The sequence below is a fragment of the Oreochromis aureus genome, linkage group 2 (genome assembly GCF_013358895.1).
Source record: "Oreochromis aureus strain Israel breed Guangdong linkage group 2, ZZ_aureus, whole genome shotgun sequence".
Classification (NCBI taxonomy): Eukaryota; Metazoa; Chordata; class Actinopteri; order Cichliformes; family Cichlidae; genus Oreochromis; species Oreochromis aureus.
In genome coordinates, this window is record NC_052943.1 from 8,089,361 (window position 1) to 8,109,902 (window position 20,542).

Below are 20,542 nucleotides of genomic sequence, written 5' to 3' on the forward strand. Positions count from 1 at the left end.
GGAACAAAACATGGCTTTAAAGCAGATAATTTAAATGATTTTATATTTGATTCTCGGAATCACTGTCTCAACTGATCTAATTTCTTTAATGAAAAACATTTAAAGTGCAGCGTAACGCAATTTTCGTGTTGCTTTGCAGACAGCCATTGTTAAGCTAACTGTCATATTGAGTTGATTAGCCCAGAAAACAATACAAGACAACAACGAGCCTCTCGTGGGCTTTCCCCCTGTGAGCTCCCACGATACCTAAAATAGATTAAAGTTCATGCTGATGGCACAGAAAGTCACTAAACTGTAGTCCCTTTGACCCTTTGAGTGGGGTGTCGTGGGAGATTTCAGTCAATATTTTAGTATTCGGAGTGTGTCATTTACCTGGATTATTTTCTATTGGGAGGGGCGCGCGGGGGGGGGGGGGGGGTGATGACTGTATTGTGTCTGCAGCTATTCCCTCTGTAACAAGACGACAGTAAATAATCATCTGGGACAAAAATTACTTTTTTATTTGGACAGTTTTTGAGGAACTTCAAAAGCAAAGTGAAACTCAAAAAGCAACAAAGATCATAAGGTGCCTTGAAATAAATGGATTAAAAGACTTTAAAAATGTCCTGAAATTTTTTTACTGTACTTTCAACCTACGTGATTGTTTGAAAAGAATTCACCTGATCAGAATCTTAATAGGATCCTCGAACCTCTTTGGTTTTAGTTTGTGGCAGAATAATTTGATGCACCGATTATCTCAGCACCGGAGATTATACTTGATTGGTTCTTTCTCTTTCTCTCTTCCACTTCTTTTTTCTTCCAATTAAAAGAGCCATCCACCAGCCTCCGCATGCCTGGGTCACTCAGCCGGTGTTGAGAGTTTTCTCAGGATGCTATGTCATTGATTCACCTGGAAGGGCTCAAATTAATCTTCATAAAAGTGGTTAGTGAGCTATTTGGGACTGAGAATGGTTGAGATTCACTTCTTGTGTCTCACAAACTGTGGGTGTCCTCGCAACTTGTTTGTCTGTCTGTCTTTCTGTGTAATTAAAACAAGCTAAGAAATCCCTTTTGTGCTTTTTTCCCCCCTTTTCCTTTTGTTATTTCCCACCGGGGATACACACTTGACAGATGGTAACCGTACAATGCAGATTAGACCCTTTAGTTCTTTGATTTTAGATATTGATTTTAAAGGATAGTTTCCCTTTGAAGCTTGCAAATTGGATTCCTCAGAGAAACATTTGTGTGGGATGTTCCAGTCGTTCCTCCTGGTGAACTTTTCTTTTATAAAGGACTTGGTCACCATGTCCAAGAAGGCAGAAGTGGTCCTGTATCTCCCCTATTAAACTGAAATTTAATAGCCACATTCCTTTCAAGCATGCCTGGAGCTACCATTAATGACACTGAGGTCATATCCTTGGTAATGTTTCAGAGAGTTTGGAGGTTTTTAGCAACTTGAGACAGACTGTAGATTTTTGCAATAGTGGATATCAAGCAAATTTCATTATAATTCCACAAACCATCCACTCATTTTACACACTGAGTTCAGTTCACTTATCGCAGCAAGTAATGTGAAATCTGTTGTATAATGTCTTTTGTGGCTCCGGAGGAACCTTTCAGAAATCTAAACAAATAACCATCTAAGGAATCTAAGGAGCTTGGAAAGAAAAGCGACCGGACTTCTATAACTTTCTTGAAGACGTTTCACCTCTCATCTGGGAAGCTTTTTCAGTTCTAACACCAAATGGTGGAGACTCCGAGGTATTTAAGCCCTAGTGGGATGAAATGTAGGCTAAACTGTTGTGGGGGCCTGACCTTTACATGAGACTAGGGTCCAATCCCATTTTATTAGATTTTTGCTTTATGGAGACTTAATAGTCATTTATAAGGGATTTGTTCCATCAGAATTCTTAGTCTTAGTCTTAGTCTTTCCCTGCTTTTGCAACAGACAGTGGAGGAAGTGAAAAAGGTAGATTGAAAATAAATATTGGTCGACTGGCAAAGGTGCTGGAGACATTCCTCTGAGATTTTGGTCAATATTGACATGATAGCATCCCAGTTGCTGCAGATTTGTCTGGTACACATCCATGACGTGAATCTCTCTTTCCACCCCAACCCAAAGGTGAGCTGTCGGATTGAGATCTACTGAATGTGGAATCCATTTGAATACAGAGAACCCATTCAAGAAACCACTTTGAGCTAATTTGAGAATTGTGTCATATCACTGGAAACGGCTTTCAGAAGATGGGTACACTGTGATCATTAAATGATGGATATGGTTATCAACAACACTCAAGCAGGCTGTGGTGTTTAAATCATGATCTGGTACTTAAAGGGCCCAATGTGTGTCGAGAAAATATCACCAACAGTAGCCTGAACATTTGATACAAGCGAGGATGGAGCCATGCTTTTATGTTGTTTTCCATATTCTGACCATACTTGCCTAATGTACCAGCAAAATCAAGACTCATCAGAATCTTTCTGATCTTTTATTGCCCATTTCTGGGGCGTCTGTGTGAATTCTACCCTGAATTTCCTGTTAAGTGGTCATTTGAGTTAATGTTACTTTCCTATCAGCTTTATGCAGTGTGGTTATTCTTCTCCGACCTTTAGTATCGACAAAGCCCAGAAAACTGCAGCTCACTGCATATTTTCAGTGTTTCAGACCATTTTCTGTAAACCCTAGACATGGTTTTGTAGGAAATTCCCAGTCGATCAGCAGATCTGTCTGGCACCAACACCCGTTTCTCATTGAAATCCCCTTTCTTCCTCATTCTGATGCTTACTTTGAACTTCAGCAGGTCGCCTTGACCTTGTCTGTATGCCTATAGATGTACTGAATTGCTGCCACGTGATTGGCTGATTAGATATTTGTATTAATGAGCAGTTGAACGTGTGTACCTAATAAAATAAACAGTTAGTGTGTATCGAAAATTGCTGACAAAACTCTTTGCGATCTGCTGTTCGCCGTCAAACACACGGACCAATCAAACGCGGGCTTGTGGCGTGCGCATGCGCAGAATATAAGACTATTTGTTCCCAAACAGTAGCAGCAGTAGGGAGTAGAGAGCAGAGGGGCGAACTTTGACGTATTCGGTTTGGAATTTCTCCGAACAACAGACCACGTAAGTTCATCAAAGTATTAATTATGTGACGATTATAGTCACTTTATTGAAGTTCCGAAATGTCTTTTGGTTTTTATTGTTTTGTAGAGGCTGCTATACGTAGCTAAACGCTAACAGGATCCAGGCAGTTAAGAGCAAACACGCCACCTGAGTAAACACAGCCTTCACAATACAAATCACAAGCTAGCTCGCAAGCCCCGTGATATGGCACCTGATTTCCACTGCTGAGCACCATCAAGTAGGTGCTTAGTGCTAGTATTAAGCTGTTTGCACCGCTTTGTTATCAGTGATGGACTTCAGACTGTAGCTGCACTCTCTGCTGTGTTTGAAGGCGAACTATTTGTTTTTCCTTTCATTTGTTGGCAGCTGACAGAAAAATCGAAGCTATCTCCTTGTAAAGTATTTGCAGAAGTGGATTGGTAATCTTTTCTGTTTGCCTTCAGACTTTTTGCTTTCACTTCCTGTGAAGGGATCTCAAAGAGGACAGCACCCTTCATCATGGCTGCTGCTGCTGCTGTTGTTCAGTCCACCAGAGGCAGTCTGAGAGAGGACCTGACGTGTGCCATATGCTGTGATCTGTTCCGAGAGCCTGTCATGTTGGCCTGTATGCACCATTTCTGCAAATCTTGCATATCCAGGTACTGGAGAGGAACGCAGGGGCCTGTCACCTGCCCACAATGCCGCAAGGAGTTCAGCTCCAAGCAGTTTCAAACTAACTACCTTGTGGCAGCCATGGTGGAGAAGGTCCGTGTCACTACCTCGGATGCTTACACCAAGAACCTAGAGGTTTGTATTTCAGTCTCACTTCATGTTTAACTGACTTGCTGGTGGTTTTCCAGACAGTTTCTGTGGGTCAGCAAGAAATAAAGTCTTCTGCGATGTTATACAAATAACCTTGTGCTCTTAAGTAGACCGATCAATAGCAATTGACCAGCAAGTAACATCTGGGTTCAATAATTCATGTTTCAGTCCACATCCACGTTTGTTTTGTTGTTCCGCCTCAGCCTACCTTGTTTGAATTGCTCAGACCAAAGTTCACTCTTCACTCCCCCTTATAATACTTTGTATTACAGGTTATGCAACTTAAGCACAGCAGAGGCATTAATATACACTGACAGAATAATAAAACAGAATAATAAAAATACTTGTAGGGTTTTTTGTTTGTTTGTTTTGCTGGTTTTAGCACAGACAAAAAATCCTTTTCCACTTTTCCTAAGACAACAGATAAGAAATTGATCTGTCCAGCAAATATAAGGCTTGAGGCCTCAGCTGGTTACTTTCGCTTAACATAAAAAGTACAGGTACTTCTAAGGATTCCCGATTGACAAATGAACTTGTCAACTTGTCTTTTTTTTTTTTTTTTTTTTTCTTGCTTTTGTTTTTTGGAAACCATACAAAACATAAAAAGCTAAAGTAACAAACCACAGACCATGGAGGCATCAACCACTGGTTTGTAAAGTCACCTGAATTTTAGAATTTATTTATTTAATTTTTTTTAGGCCAAAAGACACCACATGTGAACAAAATACTTGATTACTAAATTATCGGCTGTGCACCTGTGTAGGTTGCGTAGGTCCATTGCGTGCGCACAGATGCGTGCAAATGGAGTGCAAGCCTCTTTGAGGAGCTGTTACACCAGCTAACAGCACAATAACCCATAATATTGGTAAGATAACTGCATTAAAATAAAAAATAAAAAATGGATCATGACCAACAACACAAACATGGTTGAGAACTCCAGCTCAGTGATTCCAATTAGGTAATGGGGCCCACACCCTTTATAATTCTGACTTTACATACCTTAACATGTGTTTCAGGCTATAAACATTTAAGCCATTTTTTTTCCTTAATAATAATCCCATTTCATATTAGTTTGAACTTCAGCTTAAATACTATAAATAGAGATGGAGAATAGACTTTATCACTATTATTAGCCAATGTCAGTTATTTGCTGATTGATGACTATCAGCATTTATAACAGCTGATATATCTGATTTTTTTTTTAAATCACAAAATATCATTATTGGTCTTAAAAGCCTATATTGGGTAGGCTCTAATTAAGATGGCACGGTCATGTGTTTGTAGAAAAAATACCTGTTTTTGTCAGTTCAGTCTGAAGCAAAGCAGTCAAAAAAATGCATAATGTAGCTTATATTTAACAAAAAAAATGACATTTTGGCTTCAGTGTATGTTGCTACTGTTTTCATCCTCGCCAGTACATTCTTTAGCTTTCCTGGAAGTTTAGTAGTCGGTACTAGTACCAGCATAATTACCTGATTCTCAAAACTCAATTCAATTCAAATTAAAAAAGAAGAAAAAAAACACAAAGGTTACCCTAATCCTTTGTGTCCGTGTCATTTCTGTATATAGAAGTAAGAATAATACAGAACAGAAAATGTTACCAATATATTTGGTTACCAGAAGTGTTAGCATGGTTGCTAAGTATCCTGCTAATGTCACAAGCTCAAGCATTTAACTTTAGACACAGTTGATTTCACAACAGCAATGCTGTTGCGTAATATGAATGTAAGCATATGTAGATGTCTATCTTTTAGCCTCTTCTCTGAAGCATTTCCACACTTGGTGTGAAAGTCAAGATAGCATCGTTTGCACATCATCTTTTAAAAATGTAGTTCCAACCCTTGGTCATCTGCCTCAAATGCAAAGTGCTTCCGTACTCGACTTTTACTACCTTTCTCCGCAAGCCGGCACTATTACTGCAACTGCAATAGCCGCCATCTTTGGTGTTGTAGTTTGTAGTTATGCATCCCCATGTTGGTACATACTCTGCAAAAAATGAGTAGTATTGCAGATTTTGCTATTGGGGTTTTTTTGTGTAAGATTTTTTTTTTTTTTCTACTGACATCACTAGTCCAAGCTTTAGGCAGGTGTATTTTCGCAGCTTTTATGTTACATATGCAAGTGGATTAAGAACATAATAAAACACAATCAAAATGCTTTTCCATAATATGGGACCTTTTAATATGTTGTGTTCTTCCTAGGCCTGTAGTTGTAGTAGATTCCATTAGATTGTAATGTATTATGATGTTTCCTCCTCAATACACGCAGAATATAAGAAAAACCTCTGAATGTGAGGCAGATCAACTCAACAACAGCACAAAAGCAAAGTTCTCAGATGGGCCTGTGTCTTGAATAGCGTTAACTTCTTGTCGTTAATTATTCCCCCCTTTACTGTTATCGAGTTCCTTCATTCTCTGCATAGTCTCTTTGCTTTAGTGTTCCTATCCCCCATGCTGATTAGATTTGCATACCACTTTGCAGAAACAACTGAAGGAGACTTTGGAGAGCCACCGCCTGAGGAAGCAGGACTTCATCAACAGCATTCACAGAGACAAAGAAAAGATGAATATTATAAAGGTACACTCATGTGGGAATCCAAAGGAATGGCAGCACTTAAGAAATAAGAACATGCACGGCCCTCTCTAATGGCTGTTTACAGCATGTTAATGTGCATATTTAGTGGCGCAGAATTTGACAAACTGTGCAAAAGCAGGAGCGACGGAAACAACATGACATCCAAACTGAGGGAGACAGATGTGGGATAAGAGCTTAAATTTTAGCCGCGCACGCTGGGCTGAGATGATGAAAAGGAAATCGTTTCCTTCTTTATGCAATACTTGTCAGACACATGGAGCTTTTATGCTAATTGTGGCTTCATTCCCACCTGTTTGTTTCTCTTGAGATGTGTGTTGTTCTGCAAGATGTTTAGAGCTTAAAGCAAGCAAGCCACATGTTCAGTAAATGCGTGGCACGACACGATGAGTCCCGCTCTTCTAACGTTAATCCATCCCTCTCCCTCTCAGAGGGTCGCGGCAGATCTCCAGGCTCGTGTCAAAAGTGAGTTCCAAGCTCTCCATCAGATCCTGCACGATGAGGAAGCCTGTACGCTGGAGCAGCTGAGGAGGGAGCAGGAGGAGGAGCTGGTGAAAGTCCAGCACCACCTGGAGGTCACGGAGCGGGCAGCGAAGGAGCTGGAGGACAATATAAAAGCGCTGCAGGAGGCCAGCGCTCCCACCCAGGACATCGTACTGACTGAGGTGGGAATTGAAAATTATGTGACCCTATTTATATTATTGTCTGGTAGTATAAAATCATCTAATTGGGAATGAATGTTTTTTCACGAACCCGTTTCAAACAAGCTGTTAACGTGACTTTTTTTGTTTCTTTTCTTCTCATTAGCTCCCAGCGCTAAGGTAAGCGTTCATTTCCATGTTGTGACCGATTAATTGCTCGTGACAGTTTTTGCACACATCGTGCTCATGTGACATTTAGAGTAATTTACGCTGAGAGCGAATGATCCGAACTCTGTGTTCTTTTTGTTTGCACAGACCATGTGTGCAGGTGGATGTCGCCCCGGAGTTTGATATAAATGCTTTCAGCAACAAATACCTGGCTCCCTTACAATACATCACATGGAGGAGGATGTTCAAGTCTTTGAAACCAGGTAATTTCCCCCCGATGCTTCATTAGACACAAAATGACTGGAGCTGAAAACTGGTTCTGAGTCAATAATGGGAGTAATTAAGGGAAAATGAGTGGAGTGTTATAATAAGCTGTTGAGGTGGAAACAGGAGTGGCACCATTGTCATGCTGTGAAAGGGTTGTTTTGGATTTTTTTTGCGTAAAAATCTGAATTTATTAGAGTAATTTTATCTCCCAATGAATTGTTTCACCCCATAGGTCCCTCCCCATTGACGTTTGACGTCGACACAGCACACCCGAGCATTCAAGTCTCGAGAGACAAAACCGTGGCGGTCGAATCTAACGTCATGACCCACCACGTGAACCACAACAAGCGCTTCCTCCAGTGCGTCAACATTCTGGCTGCCCAGGGCTTCCAGTCGGGTCGACACTACTGGGAGGTAGAAGTGGGCACCAGCCCTAAGTGGGACCTGGGAGTGGCCTTGGAGAATGTCAACAGGCACGCTCGGATCAAGCTGAGCCCGGAAAGCGGCTACTGGACCTTGCGGCTGCGCAACGGGAACGAGTACTCGGTGGGAACGCAGCCATGGGAGAGGCTCCGGGTCAGATCTTCCCCACAGAGGCTCGGGGTTTTCTTGGACTGCGACGAGAGGAGGGTCTCCTTCTACAACGCCGACGACATGAGTCTGCTCTACTCGTTCGCCAACGGGCCGAGGGGCAAGGCGTTCCCCTTCTTTAGCCCATGCATTACAGACAGCCGCCACAAACCTCAGCCCATAAAGCTCCTCCACTACCCTCCTGCCACTCTGTCCGGCTGATATCGCTCCAATCAATCAATGCTTTCTCACACAACACGGTTATCAGCCATTATTTGAATCAGCGTGACGTAAACATTCTTTTCACAAATTTCTGACTTGATTTTGCAAGATGCTGTTTTCTATCTTAAAAGCTTTAAAATGTTCTGAAAATTGTCTTACTCATCGAAGTAAAAAAAAAAAAAAAAAATCCACTTTGTAGTAATCATCGTGCCAAAGCTCATGGACCAATTAGCTTAAATGCAGTACTAAAACGCTGTGCTCTAGCTTAGATGCATCAAATTACATTAATGGCATACTCAGTCTTCAACAGGTATGTTTAATAGATGTAGATAAATGAGTTTTTCTATGATAATCGGAATAATTACCAGGTCAGGCTGTCTTTAGACTGACTTGTAAAATCACCAAGTTCAGTCAGGATGAGGTTATTATGCACTTTATTACAAGATTTGGTATGTGATTGAGTTCTTTCTATTTCCTACACAATCTGTTTATTCGTTTCTATTCATTATGTATGTGCCTAATTTTGAAGCCATGTATCATGAGTTTGGTTTTTAGCATTTTCCTAAGCTAAGAAAATTAGTCTTATGCCTCCTGTCCAGTCTGTTCCCTTATGTTTCATGTCCTTGTGTACATGCACCGAGTGCACGTTCAGTCATTTCCTTTCCTCGTGTATAAAGTGCTTATGCAAATAAACCAAATCACTTTTTCTTCCTCAAACACTGCCTTTGATTCTTTTCTACAACGCCACACGCTGTGGAAGTGAAAACCCAACACTACTTGAAACAATCAAGGATGCTATTAAGCACCATCAAAGCAAAGTTCGCAACTGCACACTGCAACTGATGTGAATCCAAAGCTATCCTAACAGGAGACGCGGTGGAGGGTTGCTGACTCGCCTGCACCTGGACTGGAATTTTTTGTTTTATTGTATTTTTTTCTTTAAACGCGCAAGCCATCGCTGACACTTCCACAGCAAAAACAGGCGGGCTTTCGGTTATCTTTGCAAACACACGACAGCACCGACGTCCTGTTTCCTCCCGCCAGGTGAAAGGTCAGATAAACAGAGTGACAGTGGGGTTGCCTGTGGGTCTTCTGGACAGGCCTCAGGGGGGCTCTCTGCTGAAGCAGGATGCTGCTGCCTGCTCCTCCTGATTGGGAAAGTGGCACAATAAACTGGACCGGTGGGGGAACTGTGCTTTTCTCTGCACAGCAGCTACACGGAATATGCATTCATCATGCTGTTATCACACACTTTCTTTTATGTACATGTTCAGGTTTAGCGACATTGCTGTAAAAGATGAAGTAAACCTTTTACATTCTTGTTTTTCTCTTCTCTACAGGTCATTGTATTTGACTCTGTGGAACACATTTGTGCCTTTTGGGTGTGATATACATCTATATACTACAAGATGTTTCTTATTGTAATTAAAACATGTAAGGCAATATAATGGTAATAGATCTAAACAGTAGCCAGTGTGTCTAATGGGACACTCAGCTCTACAGAGCCTTTGAGTATCCTTTGTATCTCAAAGCAACACTATTTAATATTTTATTATTAAAACTCGAGAAACACAATTGTATAAAAAGTCATTACTTCTAGCTTTCCTCGCCATTTCCTCTTAAATCTGCTTTAGTTTTAGTTTTGTGAAAAAGGAAGTACACCCTGTGGAAATTATTGACCTTTTTAACATATTCAGTTGCAACAGAATAACAGTGGTGGAAAAAGTCAAAAGATATTAATATTAATAAGTCCTTTCATAACGACTTGAACTATCTAACCTCTGCTGTTCTCTTAGCTGTTCAAATCTGTTCATATCGGCATGCCAACATCTAAAGAGCTCTCCAAGGTCTTCAGGGAAAAAAGAAGATTGTGAATGTCCTCAAGCAGCGAGGGATTCAAAAATAATTTGAAATAAATCATTCCACTGTAAGAAAAATCTTCCACAAGTGGCGTAGCTTTCAAATAGCTGCCAGTTTCTGCGGCACTGACCACTCCAAAAAAGGAAAAAGGATGAGAGAAAAAAAGGGAACACCGAAACTGATGGGAAGTAAAGCAGAATCTGAAAGTACTGTAACTCTTTCCAGCTGTTTGGTGTCAAAGGGCATGCATTTACAAGAAAGACTACAGAAATTTGACCTTGGATTTACTGTCTAAAAGGAAGATTAAAGCAAAGGGACACAAAGGCAAATGGAAAGAAAGATGTGACTTGGACACTCAAATCAAAGATAAGAGGTGCTCAGTCACATTAACAACAGGGATGTTTGGCGCAAACCAAAGAAGAAGAACTTTATCCCCATCATGGTGGAAACGTTTATGCCTACTTCTTGTATTTACTTAAATAGAAGCACTAAAACCACATGAAGAAATCAATCTGTTACAAATAAAAGTCTGAATTTAAAATTTCACTTAAGTATTGTTTGTTAATGAGAGCAGGCCCCTAAGTATGAATAGTCTCCCTCAAGCAGGATTATACTGCTGTATTAAAAACTCTTTTCTTATAGTTTTCAATGATTAATCTGCTGGTTGTATGTGATATATGGTTGTGATACATGTAGTCAAGTAAAGAGTGAAGAAGTAGAAAGTGGTATAAATACTAAACACTAAAGAAGCTCAAATTTCTATCCAACTGTTTTCCCTTATTTACCAGATTTAGGTTGGGTGTCACAGGGCAAGAAACAAAGTATGCTCTGGAGAAGGCTACAGAGGTGACACAGAGACACAGACAACCACACCTATGGCCAATTTTGGACTGTGGGAGGAAGACACATAATAGTCACAGGTGGGAGAACATGCAAACTCCACACAGCCGTTGCACCACAGTGCACCATCTTAAATAAATATACCCAACAGTAGCTACATACCATCCCTGTCTCCTCATAAAGAACGGGATGGATTATGGAGTGGCTAAGTCAAGAGAAAGTGTAGATAGGCCGTGGCAGATGGCCGCCCCTCCCTGAGCTGGTTCTGCTGGACTGTTCTTCCTGTTTGAAAGGCAGTTTTTCCTTCTCACTGTCACCAAGTTCTTTGTCATGAGGGCTTGTCTGATCGTTGCTTAATATAAAGCACCTCAAGATGACTGTTGTGATTTGGCACTGTATTAATAAGATGAAACTAAATTGATCTGAATGATTTTGGGAGGTCTATTCATGAGCCTGTGTGATTTGTATACAAGTTGTCTGCAAGAAGTTTCTGCAAAAAAGGATAAAAACGGCAAATAAAAAGTCTGAGATTGAGATTCAAACTCAAGTTTGGATCTGCCTTGATCTGTGAGAGTTGTCTTGTCCCACTGCTATCCTGATTACACAGTAAATAATCTAAATGCAAACCACACTGCTCCTACAGTCAGGAGGGCACCGTAACTTGGCATGATCTACAAACGCTGAGAAATGGTGGCTACTGCAATCAAAACAAACCCAAAGGAACTCTGCTGAACTGTAACAGCTTCTTCAAAGTAGCTTGGCAAAAGTGCAGTGTAGCATGGAGGCCCATGGGCATGAACTTCGGCGAAAGAGTGAGGGGGTTGCACGCTTGCTCCACATCCTTCCTATGATAGTAGCTGTAGAGGTGTAATCTGTTTCCTGACCTGAGGATGGGCCGGATGGAGTGCTGGCACTTCAAGGACGAGTCCTTGAGCCCTCGGTTGTCTCTCAGGGGTCCGACGAATTATAAACTGAAACCTTTTCATCTGACACAGCAGAGGCGATTGTGCCATCCTGCGTAAAGCCTATTGTTTGCTATCGCTGTTGCCTGAATGGCTCATGTGTGCGGATTTCTTATTGAATTGGCTGTTCAAGTGTTTTTCATTTGTTTATGACATTATCTGTTTTATATTCGTAATGAGATTTAGTAACTCCCTGGACAGCGCTTTGTTAGGCTATCATCACAATTTAGTGTGTTTATTTTTCTGTGAAGCCGAAGGCTCTGCCGGCCTGAAACCGAGGGAACATTTTAATTACAACCATTCAATCACAACATTGTGTTTTAAGGTCAGAGAGGTGGATTGCCGTAAGGGATCCGGAGTGGAAACGCATGCCCACAATAACAAACAATGATCCTTTGACTCCCTGTTATTCAGCTCTCTCCCTGAGGTCAGGCTCTTCATAGCTGAGGAATCACACCATGTTCATATCAAGGAAAAATATTATTTCTCATATGTCTCATCAACAGCTGCTGCTTAATGTGTGGACTGTTCTAAAGGCACAGCTAGGGAGGAGTCCGGAGACACATTAATGCTGTAATGGATTTCCAAGTGGCAAAGCAGCACATTATTACATATCTGACTGGATTTGCGCTGATTATTCTGCACTTTCCATACGATGTTTGTCTGACCACCGCAAAGGTGACCCTGACAGTTCACATATAAAGCACACACCTGCACCTGAAGCCCCATTTCTGTGCGTGCGCTCGATTACACAAGCGCACACCCCCTTCTGCCCTCTCTGACTTATGGTACACAGGTTTTCAATTTTCCAAATCCCTCCCTGTAAGATAAAACGGGACTGATAGCGGCTCGCTATGGGCATGTTGTGCTCCTAGTACATGACTTTTATTCACACTCTGAGGACTCCCGGAGGAGGATGGATGAGTGGGTGGTGGGGGTTAACAGGATTTGGTCAAGCCTGGAAGAAACTCTGTGCAGTTTAGTCTTGGAGGCATCATTACTTACATCTGACCCGTTGGATGAGTTTTTATGGACACTTAATAGAGAGGCACTCCCTCAGCTTATGTTTGTTTAACATGAGGAAGAATTTGTGTCCAGAAGCATGCCAGAAGATATCTTTCCTTTACATCAAATTAACAACCAGCATTTGACCTAAACACATAAAACTGCATTGACAGTTTGGTGTCAGAAGGATTTAAAAACATTTTTTTAAATTTGAGCCTATTTTTGATCAACATAGAAAATACCATTCCTTCTTACATTCTTATATTTGTCTTCAGCCTGCCTCTGTTGCTTTATCTCACAGTGGCATTTGTTTCCTTCCTGTGGTGACTGCAGTGCTCCTGTGGTGGCTTTGTAAGAATTTCTGATGGTATTAGGATTACCTGCTGAGCTATTTAGGTGTCAGGACGACTTTAAATGCTTTGGGAAAAATCCATGACAGAAAATCAATGCCAAACGGTCCTGCAGCAAAGCAACAAATGGGAAAACCCACAGCTCCAATATTGCACTGCTCTTATTGCACTTATAATGTGGCAGTTCTAAAAGTCTTTAATGCAGCGGGATGAAACGCAGGACTTTGCAGGAAGGAACTTTGTCATGGATGTTTGGCTGACCCCCACACCCCACCTCCCTAGCCCGTACACACCACCTCACACGCTCACACCCCTCTCCAATTCAGCTTGTTTTATGAACTGGGTGGGTGGATGTGGATGCGCTCCCGTCACGAGCAAAGGAAAGGGAAATCGTTGAAAATCCCATTCAGTGCCTTATGCATCCTTTTAAACTAAACGGGGGGGAAAAGTGTGTGTGTGTGGTTTGTGTGTGTTTTTCCTTTTCCTCAGCACTTCGGCTATGTCCTCTCTGCGCAAAGCAGCCCACAGACAGACAGCGTTCACCTGAGTTTCCCCCCCTTAACCCCAACCAAGGACCTTCATTGAAACCAGCTTCTCCACTAAGAGCCTGTTAAAACCAACCTGTCCTTTTTCTTTTCTTCTTCTATTTTTTTTTTTAAATTTTTTTTTAAAGAGAGAGAAACTCAGCTCAAGCTTGTGCACTTCTGGACGGAGATCTGGAGATGAAGACAGACTTTACGCTGTTCTGTCGGACTTGGATTGGACTAGCATACGCCTCAGGTGAGGAGACATCTTCAGTCACGGTGGAAGTTTTGAGCGCAACTTTTTTAAAAACGAAAAAACAAGGTGAGGTGTTGCGCTCAAGGTTTACACCGGCTTTCCCCTGCTGTGAGGTGAATTGAGCTTTTAATTTAAGTTACTTTAAGTTTTACACGAGGTTTGAACGAAGCCAGGTGGATATTAATTGTGCGCATTTGTGCGTAGGGGCTACTTCCCGTGTTATCAGCTTGTTATTAGCTGCAAAGTTTATGCGTAAAACTTTAACCCACTTTTAATCACTCCTTTTGAAAAGCATTAAGAGTGCACATCTTTTGGTTGGGTGTAAGACTCAACAAGTCTACATGCAGATAGGCACTAGGGGGAGGCATGTTGTTGTTGTGTTTGATGAAGATGTAGCTGTTAATTGATGGTGCCTTGATCTCAGGAGTTACAAAAACACGAGGGGATTCAGTTGAGTTGACTTTTAGTGACTTTACATCAGCTGTGTATGTAGAGCTCACTGGGCTCTAAGTGTGGGTGAGGGTCCAGATCTTTTCTCTGCAATCTTCTGGGTTTTTTTTGTGGAAAGCAAAAAGCTCTGCCTGCACGTCTTCTATTGTCACTTGTGTGTCTTAAAGTCAAACAAGTTCAGCCAGGCTGTGTCTAAATAATCTAAAGCACGCTGGTCCTCTGCGCACGGTTTAAATTAGACGTATGAAACATCTACAGCTGAGAATGCTCGCAGCTTTCTGTAAATGACTGAATGTGGATGTTTGAGTTGTTCAGTTGCTGGTGAGCAGCTGTCTGTGAAGAACTTTTTGTGAGGGGCAGTCACCATATGGAGAGATTACTTCTCTCATTAATGTCACTGAGGTGTGCCAGTTGGGTCACATGAATCCACTGAGAACAAGAACCAAACCCGAGTTTTCATTCCCACTAAAAAAATGTGACCTTTGAATTTTTAAAGCTCTGTATAATGTTTTCCTCATCTCACGAGCCTAATGTGCAGCGTGTTCAGAGGCTCTCTGCTTCTCAACTGGTACAGAAAGCATAAAAATGAAACAGAATGTCGAAGAACTAACCTGGAGGCATTTTTCAAGTCTCACAGTGGGAACTTACGGGATTGATTGGCACTCTGAAGCGGAGAGGTGGGAGAAAGATGGCAGTTTGTAGCTCAGAATTGCTGCTTTTTGAAATCACTTCAGACTGGAATCAAGTCAAGCGTCGTGGTATGCTCAGCTGCTTTATATAGGATGCAGACTTGCTGAGGGCTAAATATGGTCTTGAGGTGTTGGAGATGTGGAGTTAAAGCAAAGTGTTTCTTGTTTTGTTTTTTTCTCACTCGTGAAACAGCATCCAAGACAGAAACATCAGAGATCTTTGTCTGTGTCTGTCTCACTAATAAAATCTCTCATCAAATAAATTCAACAAAACAAAGTCTTGTGCTGAAAGATTATGCACGTCTTTGGCCTGAGTGGTTTCCTTAACCCTCCTAACCCCAAACCCCCCAGATTTCTTTCTTTCTCAAATGCGTGACATTAAAAAGCCATTTCTGAGTTTGATGTAACTGTAACTAGATCACAGACTTGCCCTTATTATGATCAGAGGGAGAGATTGAAGGTGAGTCCATTGTAGACCCACCAGCCCAGAAGTCATTGTCATAAGACGGGGAGAGCAGATAATCTCCGCAGCAGCTGCATTTAAAAAAAGCTCCTGCCCGGGTCATTTTATCCCATCTTGCTGTCACGCTCTGCCTCTGGTTTGAATTACAGCAGTGCAAAGACATTCATCACAGAAATTCTGTCTTATTTAAGAAAGACATCACGGGGGAAACTTCTGCTGCTGTTAGACAGCATTGGAATGAATAGCGAGTCACTGATTCCTTCATTCTCTCCTCATAATTTCCTTGATTTTATTGCGCTGTAATTGGCTTTTTAAACCCTTTCCAGTCAAAATGAGCCACATATGAGAAAAAAGAGAGAAAACAAAAAAAGAAAACCTGAGCTCCAGAGCCAAATGATCTTTGGCTTACTCTCTGTCTTGGGTGCACAGTGTTGATATTGCTTTTAGCAGAGTGTTTTCTGTACGCATACCTCTGCTTGATCAGATCATCCCAGAAATCTGACTCTCAACTTTGGGTATTATTCTAGTTGTACCCTTATAGAGGTTGGGTTGTTTTATATAACAATACCCCCTCCTGGTTCTCAGTGCTGATCTCAGGATTCAACCTCAGGACTCTGCAGTCCACGGTGTCCGTTCTTGAATATCTTGTTCTGTCAGCTAGAGAGCCTCCTCTGAGAGGAATGCTGCTGCTGCAGTAAAGTCCAAATAAATACGGAGTCCAGTGGCTCACTCATCGCTGGCATGGAGCAGTGAGGCCCCCTGGGCATTTGGGGCTCTGGTCACTCACTTTCTCATTATGCTACTGCGCAAATACCCCAAATACAACTAGAACTGAGAGATAAGCTCTTTCAACACCAAGAATCTGAAGCAGAGGCCAAATATGCGTCCAAGTTGGTGTTAGACAGTTGATGGAAACCATCTGTGGTATTTTTGTTTTCAAATATCTGACCCCTGCATGTTTTCAATGCCCAGTTTCTAGTCATGCTATTTGAATTGCTTTGCAATATCCAGTGGCCACTATTCTGGTCCCGATGTAAACATCTAAATAACTATTTCAAAGAGAACCATTAAGTTTTGGAGAGGCGCCACTTTTCCATTAAATTATTTTGTCTCTTTGTTGACATTTTGGAATTTCATTCATTATCTTCTCTTGGATCACCTGTGATAGCACAAAATCCCAAGAACTCTGGTGATACCCCGACATTTCTAATACCACCTTAAGAGTGACATTAGTGGTTTTGGAGGCAACATCTCACTAACAACCGATCGGGATGCCATGAGATTTGATAAAGGCTCCCTCTCCCTGTGAAGATGAGCTTTAGTCACTTCAGCGATCCCCACATGCTTTGTCATGTAAAAATATAATACAGTAATGCCGCTGTGAGATAATACAGTGACCAGCCTCACCACCCATTTTGAATGTTATTAGCCGAGCCGAGGGACGAGCCGAGGGACTTTTGAATTTTTCCCTTTTACTCTGTATGTGGTGCACGTCTTCTTTATTAATTGGACATTTGCACACATGGGGGCATCAGGGGTGGCAAAAATGATTTTCTTAAGGGCCCACATGAAAACCTGGGCCAATAAGCTGAACTCATTTTAGCTCAGTGTTAATGTTATCTCTTTATAAGTTTATTGGTGCAGCCCTCCACAACAATACCAGTTTCTCATGAGGCCCCCTTGGGAAAATTAATAGCCCACTCCCATGTGGCTCATGAAGTTTGATTGCTCTATCCCCTGTCCTCCAATGTGACAGGGGATTAATGGGGGATTTATACCTCTATTTTAAATTTACACCATAGGTGGGTCATAATCATAGACCCCTCTGAAACCCTACAGCACTACTTATGCCACAACCTGATGTCCAGCTCAATGGAAAAGTAACTGATTTATCAGTGAGGGAATCACAATCGCTGCCTTAACATAAGGACCGACATGTTTCATCAAATTCCTGGAGGGAGATTGCAGAACGGAAATCAAAAATTGGATCGGACGTGAGGAAAATGACAAGGAAGTGGAAAAAAAGTTGAGAGACAAAAATGTTTGCCTCCAAAAAAAATAAAATCAAAACAATTTTAAAACCCATCAAAAACCAAAACTAACCACAACAAAGAGCGGGGACCCAGGAGGAATAAAACATCCCAGTATTTTATTTGTTTCTATTGTGGCTGGCATATAAAACACCGGAACACAATCACAAGGAAACTAACATATCACACACGCACAAGGATGAGTGCTGGCAACGGCATTGGCCATTTACGTAGGTTATGTCGTAGGCTGTCCAAAGATTCACTGCACAAGTCTAAATCAGCCGTGGGAAGGGCCTTGAAGTTGGGGGTGCTGAATTAGGCAGGCAGGCGACGGGGTACTAGGGTCTAAGGTATAAAATATATATTATTCTATTTGTCTTGTCACATTCTAATATTACTCACCAGACTCTGCTGCACACAGCAGACAAGAATAAACAGCCAAAACTGAACTGAACTGGTCCTTGTAGTATACAGGCTTACACACAATACTTTAACAGATGCAACAGTAATTAAACTTCCCCACACACAGGTAAACAAATTAATTATAGAACCATTAAAAAGAATACCAATCTTCCACGGCACTCAAGATATACAATGTAACCTGCGCACAGCTGACCAGAACCTATCCAAGTATGGATAATATTTGACTTGGCCCAAAAGCCAAATTTACACAGATAGTCAAGAACAACAATTACTGTTTAATTATAATGTTAAACTGCTCAGCAGCAGCTCATAATAAGCCAAATGTTGCTTTCATCTGGGTGCAGGTTATAAACCTCCAAATTTACACTCAGAAATTAATTTTACTCTTGAGGCACTCTCCTCTTCAGAGTGTGAGCATATTTAGCTGGTTATGGGCAAAGCCTCTGAGTAAGTCAGAGTCTTGTTAGCAGGGGGGCAAAATTCACAAGGTTTTAGTGGGCAGTTGGAATGTGTTCTGATAACAAGCAGACTAGTTTTTTAACTTGTTTCTTACATTTTAAAAACTTCTGTGCTGCTATATCTCCATGGTGTGGCTAGCGTGTGTTGCTAACTTTTTTCTAACTATTGCGAGACTCCATGATCCGCCATTGCTGTAAAAAAGAAAAAGGCCCATTGGACCTTTTTCTCGTTTGTGGTGCGGACTCTTCCATTCAGTGGCTCTGGTGATGTCTGCCTTTTGCAACAGGGGACGCTGCAGCACCCGCAGCACCCCTGCTGCCTACGGTCTTGGCTGTGAGTGTCTTTGGGCAAAATATTGAACTCCAAAATGCCCGAAAGCATTTATCAGTGTGTATGTTTGATAGATAAGCATGCTTCATATGTTGTGTAAAGCACTATATGAATGTCTGTGAATGGGTAAATGTGGCATGAAGATATTAATAATACTATAAACATGTCAAACCATTTACGAGATGGGAAAAGACTTTGCCATTCCAACTTCCAAATTCCCAATTCAGTTTTAGTTCAGTTAAGTGGAGGCTCAAAGGTGTTTGCAGGCTTAAAAAACCATGAAAACGGTCATTAACATATTAAAACGTATTTAAACAAACAAGAAACCCAAATACATACACAAATAGGCCCACACAGACAAGGAGCAGTCTACAGCATTCACAGTCTGTAGGCAAGGGACAAGATTTTTGGTACCAGAAGCTTCCTCTGGTTTTAAAGTACTTGTCATTTCTACATATAGCTGTAATCGTCACATGTGCACGCAGCAACCGACAGATGGAACAGGAATATGAATTGGCCATCCGGTGTCCACCGTCCGGACATCCTGATACATCGGAAGCCGAAAAATACTGGTTGTTGCTCCCAGAGTCAGCTAGCTGATGGGTTAACAGATTGCCTTGATAAAAGGGAGGTTGTGACCCACTTGTTGTTCATAGCTAAATAATTGCTACAAAGCCACAGGTGATGTCATAACGGTTCAAATAGAAAATTAACTGAGTACTTTCATCATGTTGCACTCGGTGATGTATAAACTGACATAGTTGTGTGTTAACAATGAAAAAAGAGAAAAATCAGCCTTTCTCTTGTTGTATGAATGGTTCCATTGACCCACCACAAGAAAATAATGGTTATTCTTGGTTATTCAGCCCTTATTGTAGCACCTTTTCAAAATCAATAGACTTGTGGTATGAAAAAGAGGAGTTATACAAATGGCCATGAAGGGATTTTTCAGAACCATACCTCCATGGTCATTTCAGTGTCCCTGCTGTGCAAATGAAATGTTTCAGTGGGCTCTATTTTCTTTGCACTCTTTTAAAAAAATCTCTCCCACACTTTGAATAATTACTGTGCAGAGGAGGTTTCACCTATTGATTTTCCTCCTGTCTCTCATGTTCACCCAGGCCTGAGTTTCATGTTGCAGTCCATCACAAGGACAGCATTTTAGTGACGCTTTGATGGCTGAATACTTGAACTGTGAGTCTCTGAGTGTACAGAGCCACCCATGGAGGGTGAAGAGCTTATACAACTGCACGAGTGAGTGCTGCGTTACTGCCGTTGTTAATCGACGTTAAAAAGAAAAACAATTGTGAGGAGTCGTGCACAATCTGTCGAGTCAGCTGGGTGTCATTCTACAAGAGAGGTTGATGATCAAATGAGAGAGTCCAGAATAATCAGGGGTTTTCAATTCACAGCTGCAAATGTGTTGACTTCACAAATTGTCATGACACGCTAATGCAAAAGTAATTGCATGGAATCCAACAGCCATACGAGGCAGTGACAACATTTATTGTAAGTAATGTTGTGAGGCGCAGGAGG

At 41.5% G+C, this 20,542-nt stretch overlaps 2 protein-coding genes across 6 annotated transcripts in view; both read left to right on the plus strand.

The window, feature by feature from the left end:
• The first annotated feature begins 2,989 nt into the window (after positions 1 to 2,989).
• Positions 2,990 to 9,082, plus strand: trim105 (tripartite motif containing 105). 4 transcript variants are annotated; one of them, XM_031745172.2, is made up of 8 exons: positions 2,996 to 3,104; positions 3,192 to 3,342; positions 3,548 to 3,890; positions 6,387 to 6,482; positions 6,929 to 7,162; positions 7,305 to 7,318; positions 7,454 to 7,569; positions 7,806 to 9,082. In XM_031745172.2, the coding sequence occupies exons 3-8, from the start codon at positions 3,603 to 3,605 to the stop codon at positions 8,363 to 8,365; spliced, it is 1,308 nt and encodes a 435-aa protein (XP_031601032.1). In that variant the 5' UTR covers positions 2,996 to 3,104; positions 3,192 to 3,342; positions 3,548 to 3,602; the 3' UTR covers positions 8,366 to 9,082. The 4 variants fall into 4 exon arrangements, with proteins under 4 accessions (XP_031601030.1, XP_031601032.1, XP_031601033.1 ...); XM_031745173.2 differs by having other exon boundaries at positions 3,574 to 3,890; XM_031745170.2 differs by lacking the exon at positions 3,192 to 3,342 and having other exon boundaries at positions 2,990 to 3,104.
• Positions 9,083 to 13,730: 4,648 nt separating this feature from the next.
• Positions 13,731 to 20,542, plus strand: part of flt4 (fms related receptor tyrosine kinase 4) — a 50,893-nt gene continuing 44,081 nt past the window's right edge. For both annotated transcript variants that reach the window (XM_031745231.2, XM_039616686.1), the window contains exon 1: positions 13,731 to 14,162. In XM_031745231.2, coding sequence (XP_031601091.1) covers positions 14,105 to 14,162 — 58 coding nt within the window. In that variant the 5' untranslated portion in view covers positions 13,731 to 14,104. The remainder of the gene's footprint in view (positions 14,163 to 20,542) is intronic.

Bases quoted from the DNA above. Each gene is read 5' to 3' on its own strand.
- trim105 (XM_031745170.2), top strand. From the start codon at position 3,603: ATGGCTGCTGCTGCTGCTGTTGTTCAGTCCACCAGAGGCAGTCTGAGA. The intron at 3,891-6,386 runs GTTTGTATTTCA...ACCACTTTGCAG, and splicing joins CTTACACCAAGAACCTAGAG to AAACAACTGAAGGAGACTTT. The intron at 7,570-7,805 runs GTAATTTCCCCC...TTCACCCCATAG, and splicing joins GTTCAAGTCTTTGAAACCAG to GTCCCTCCCCATTGACGTTT.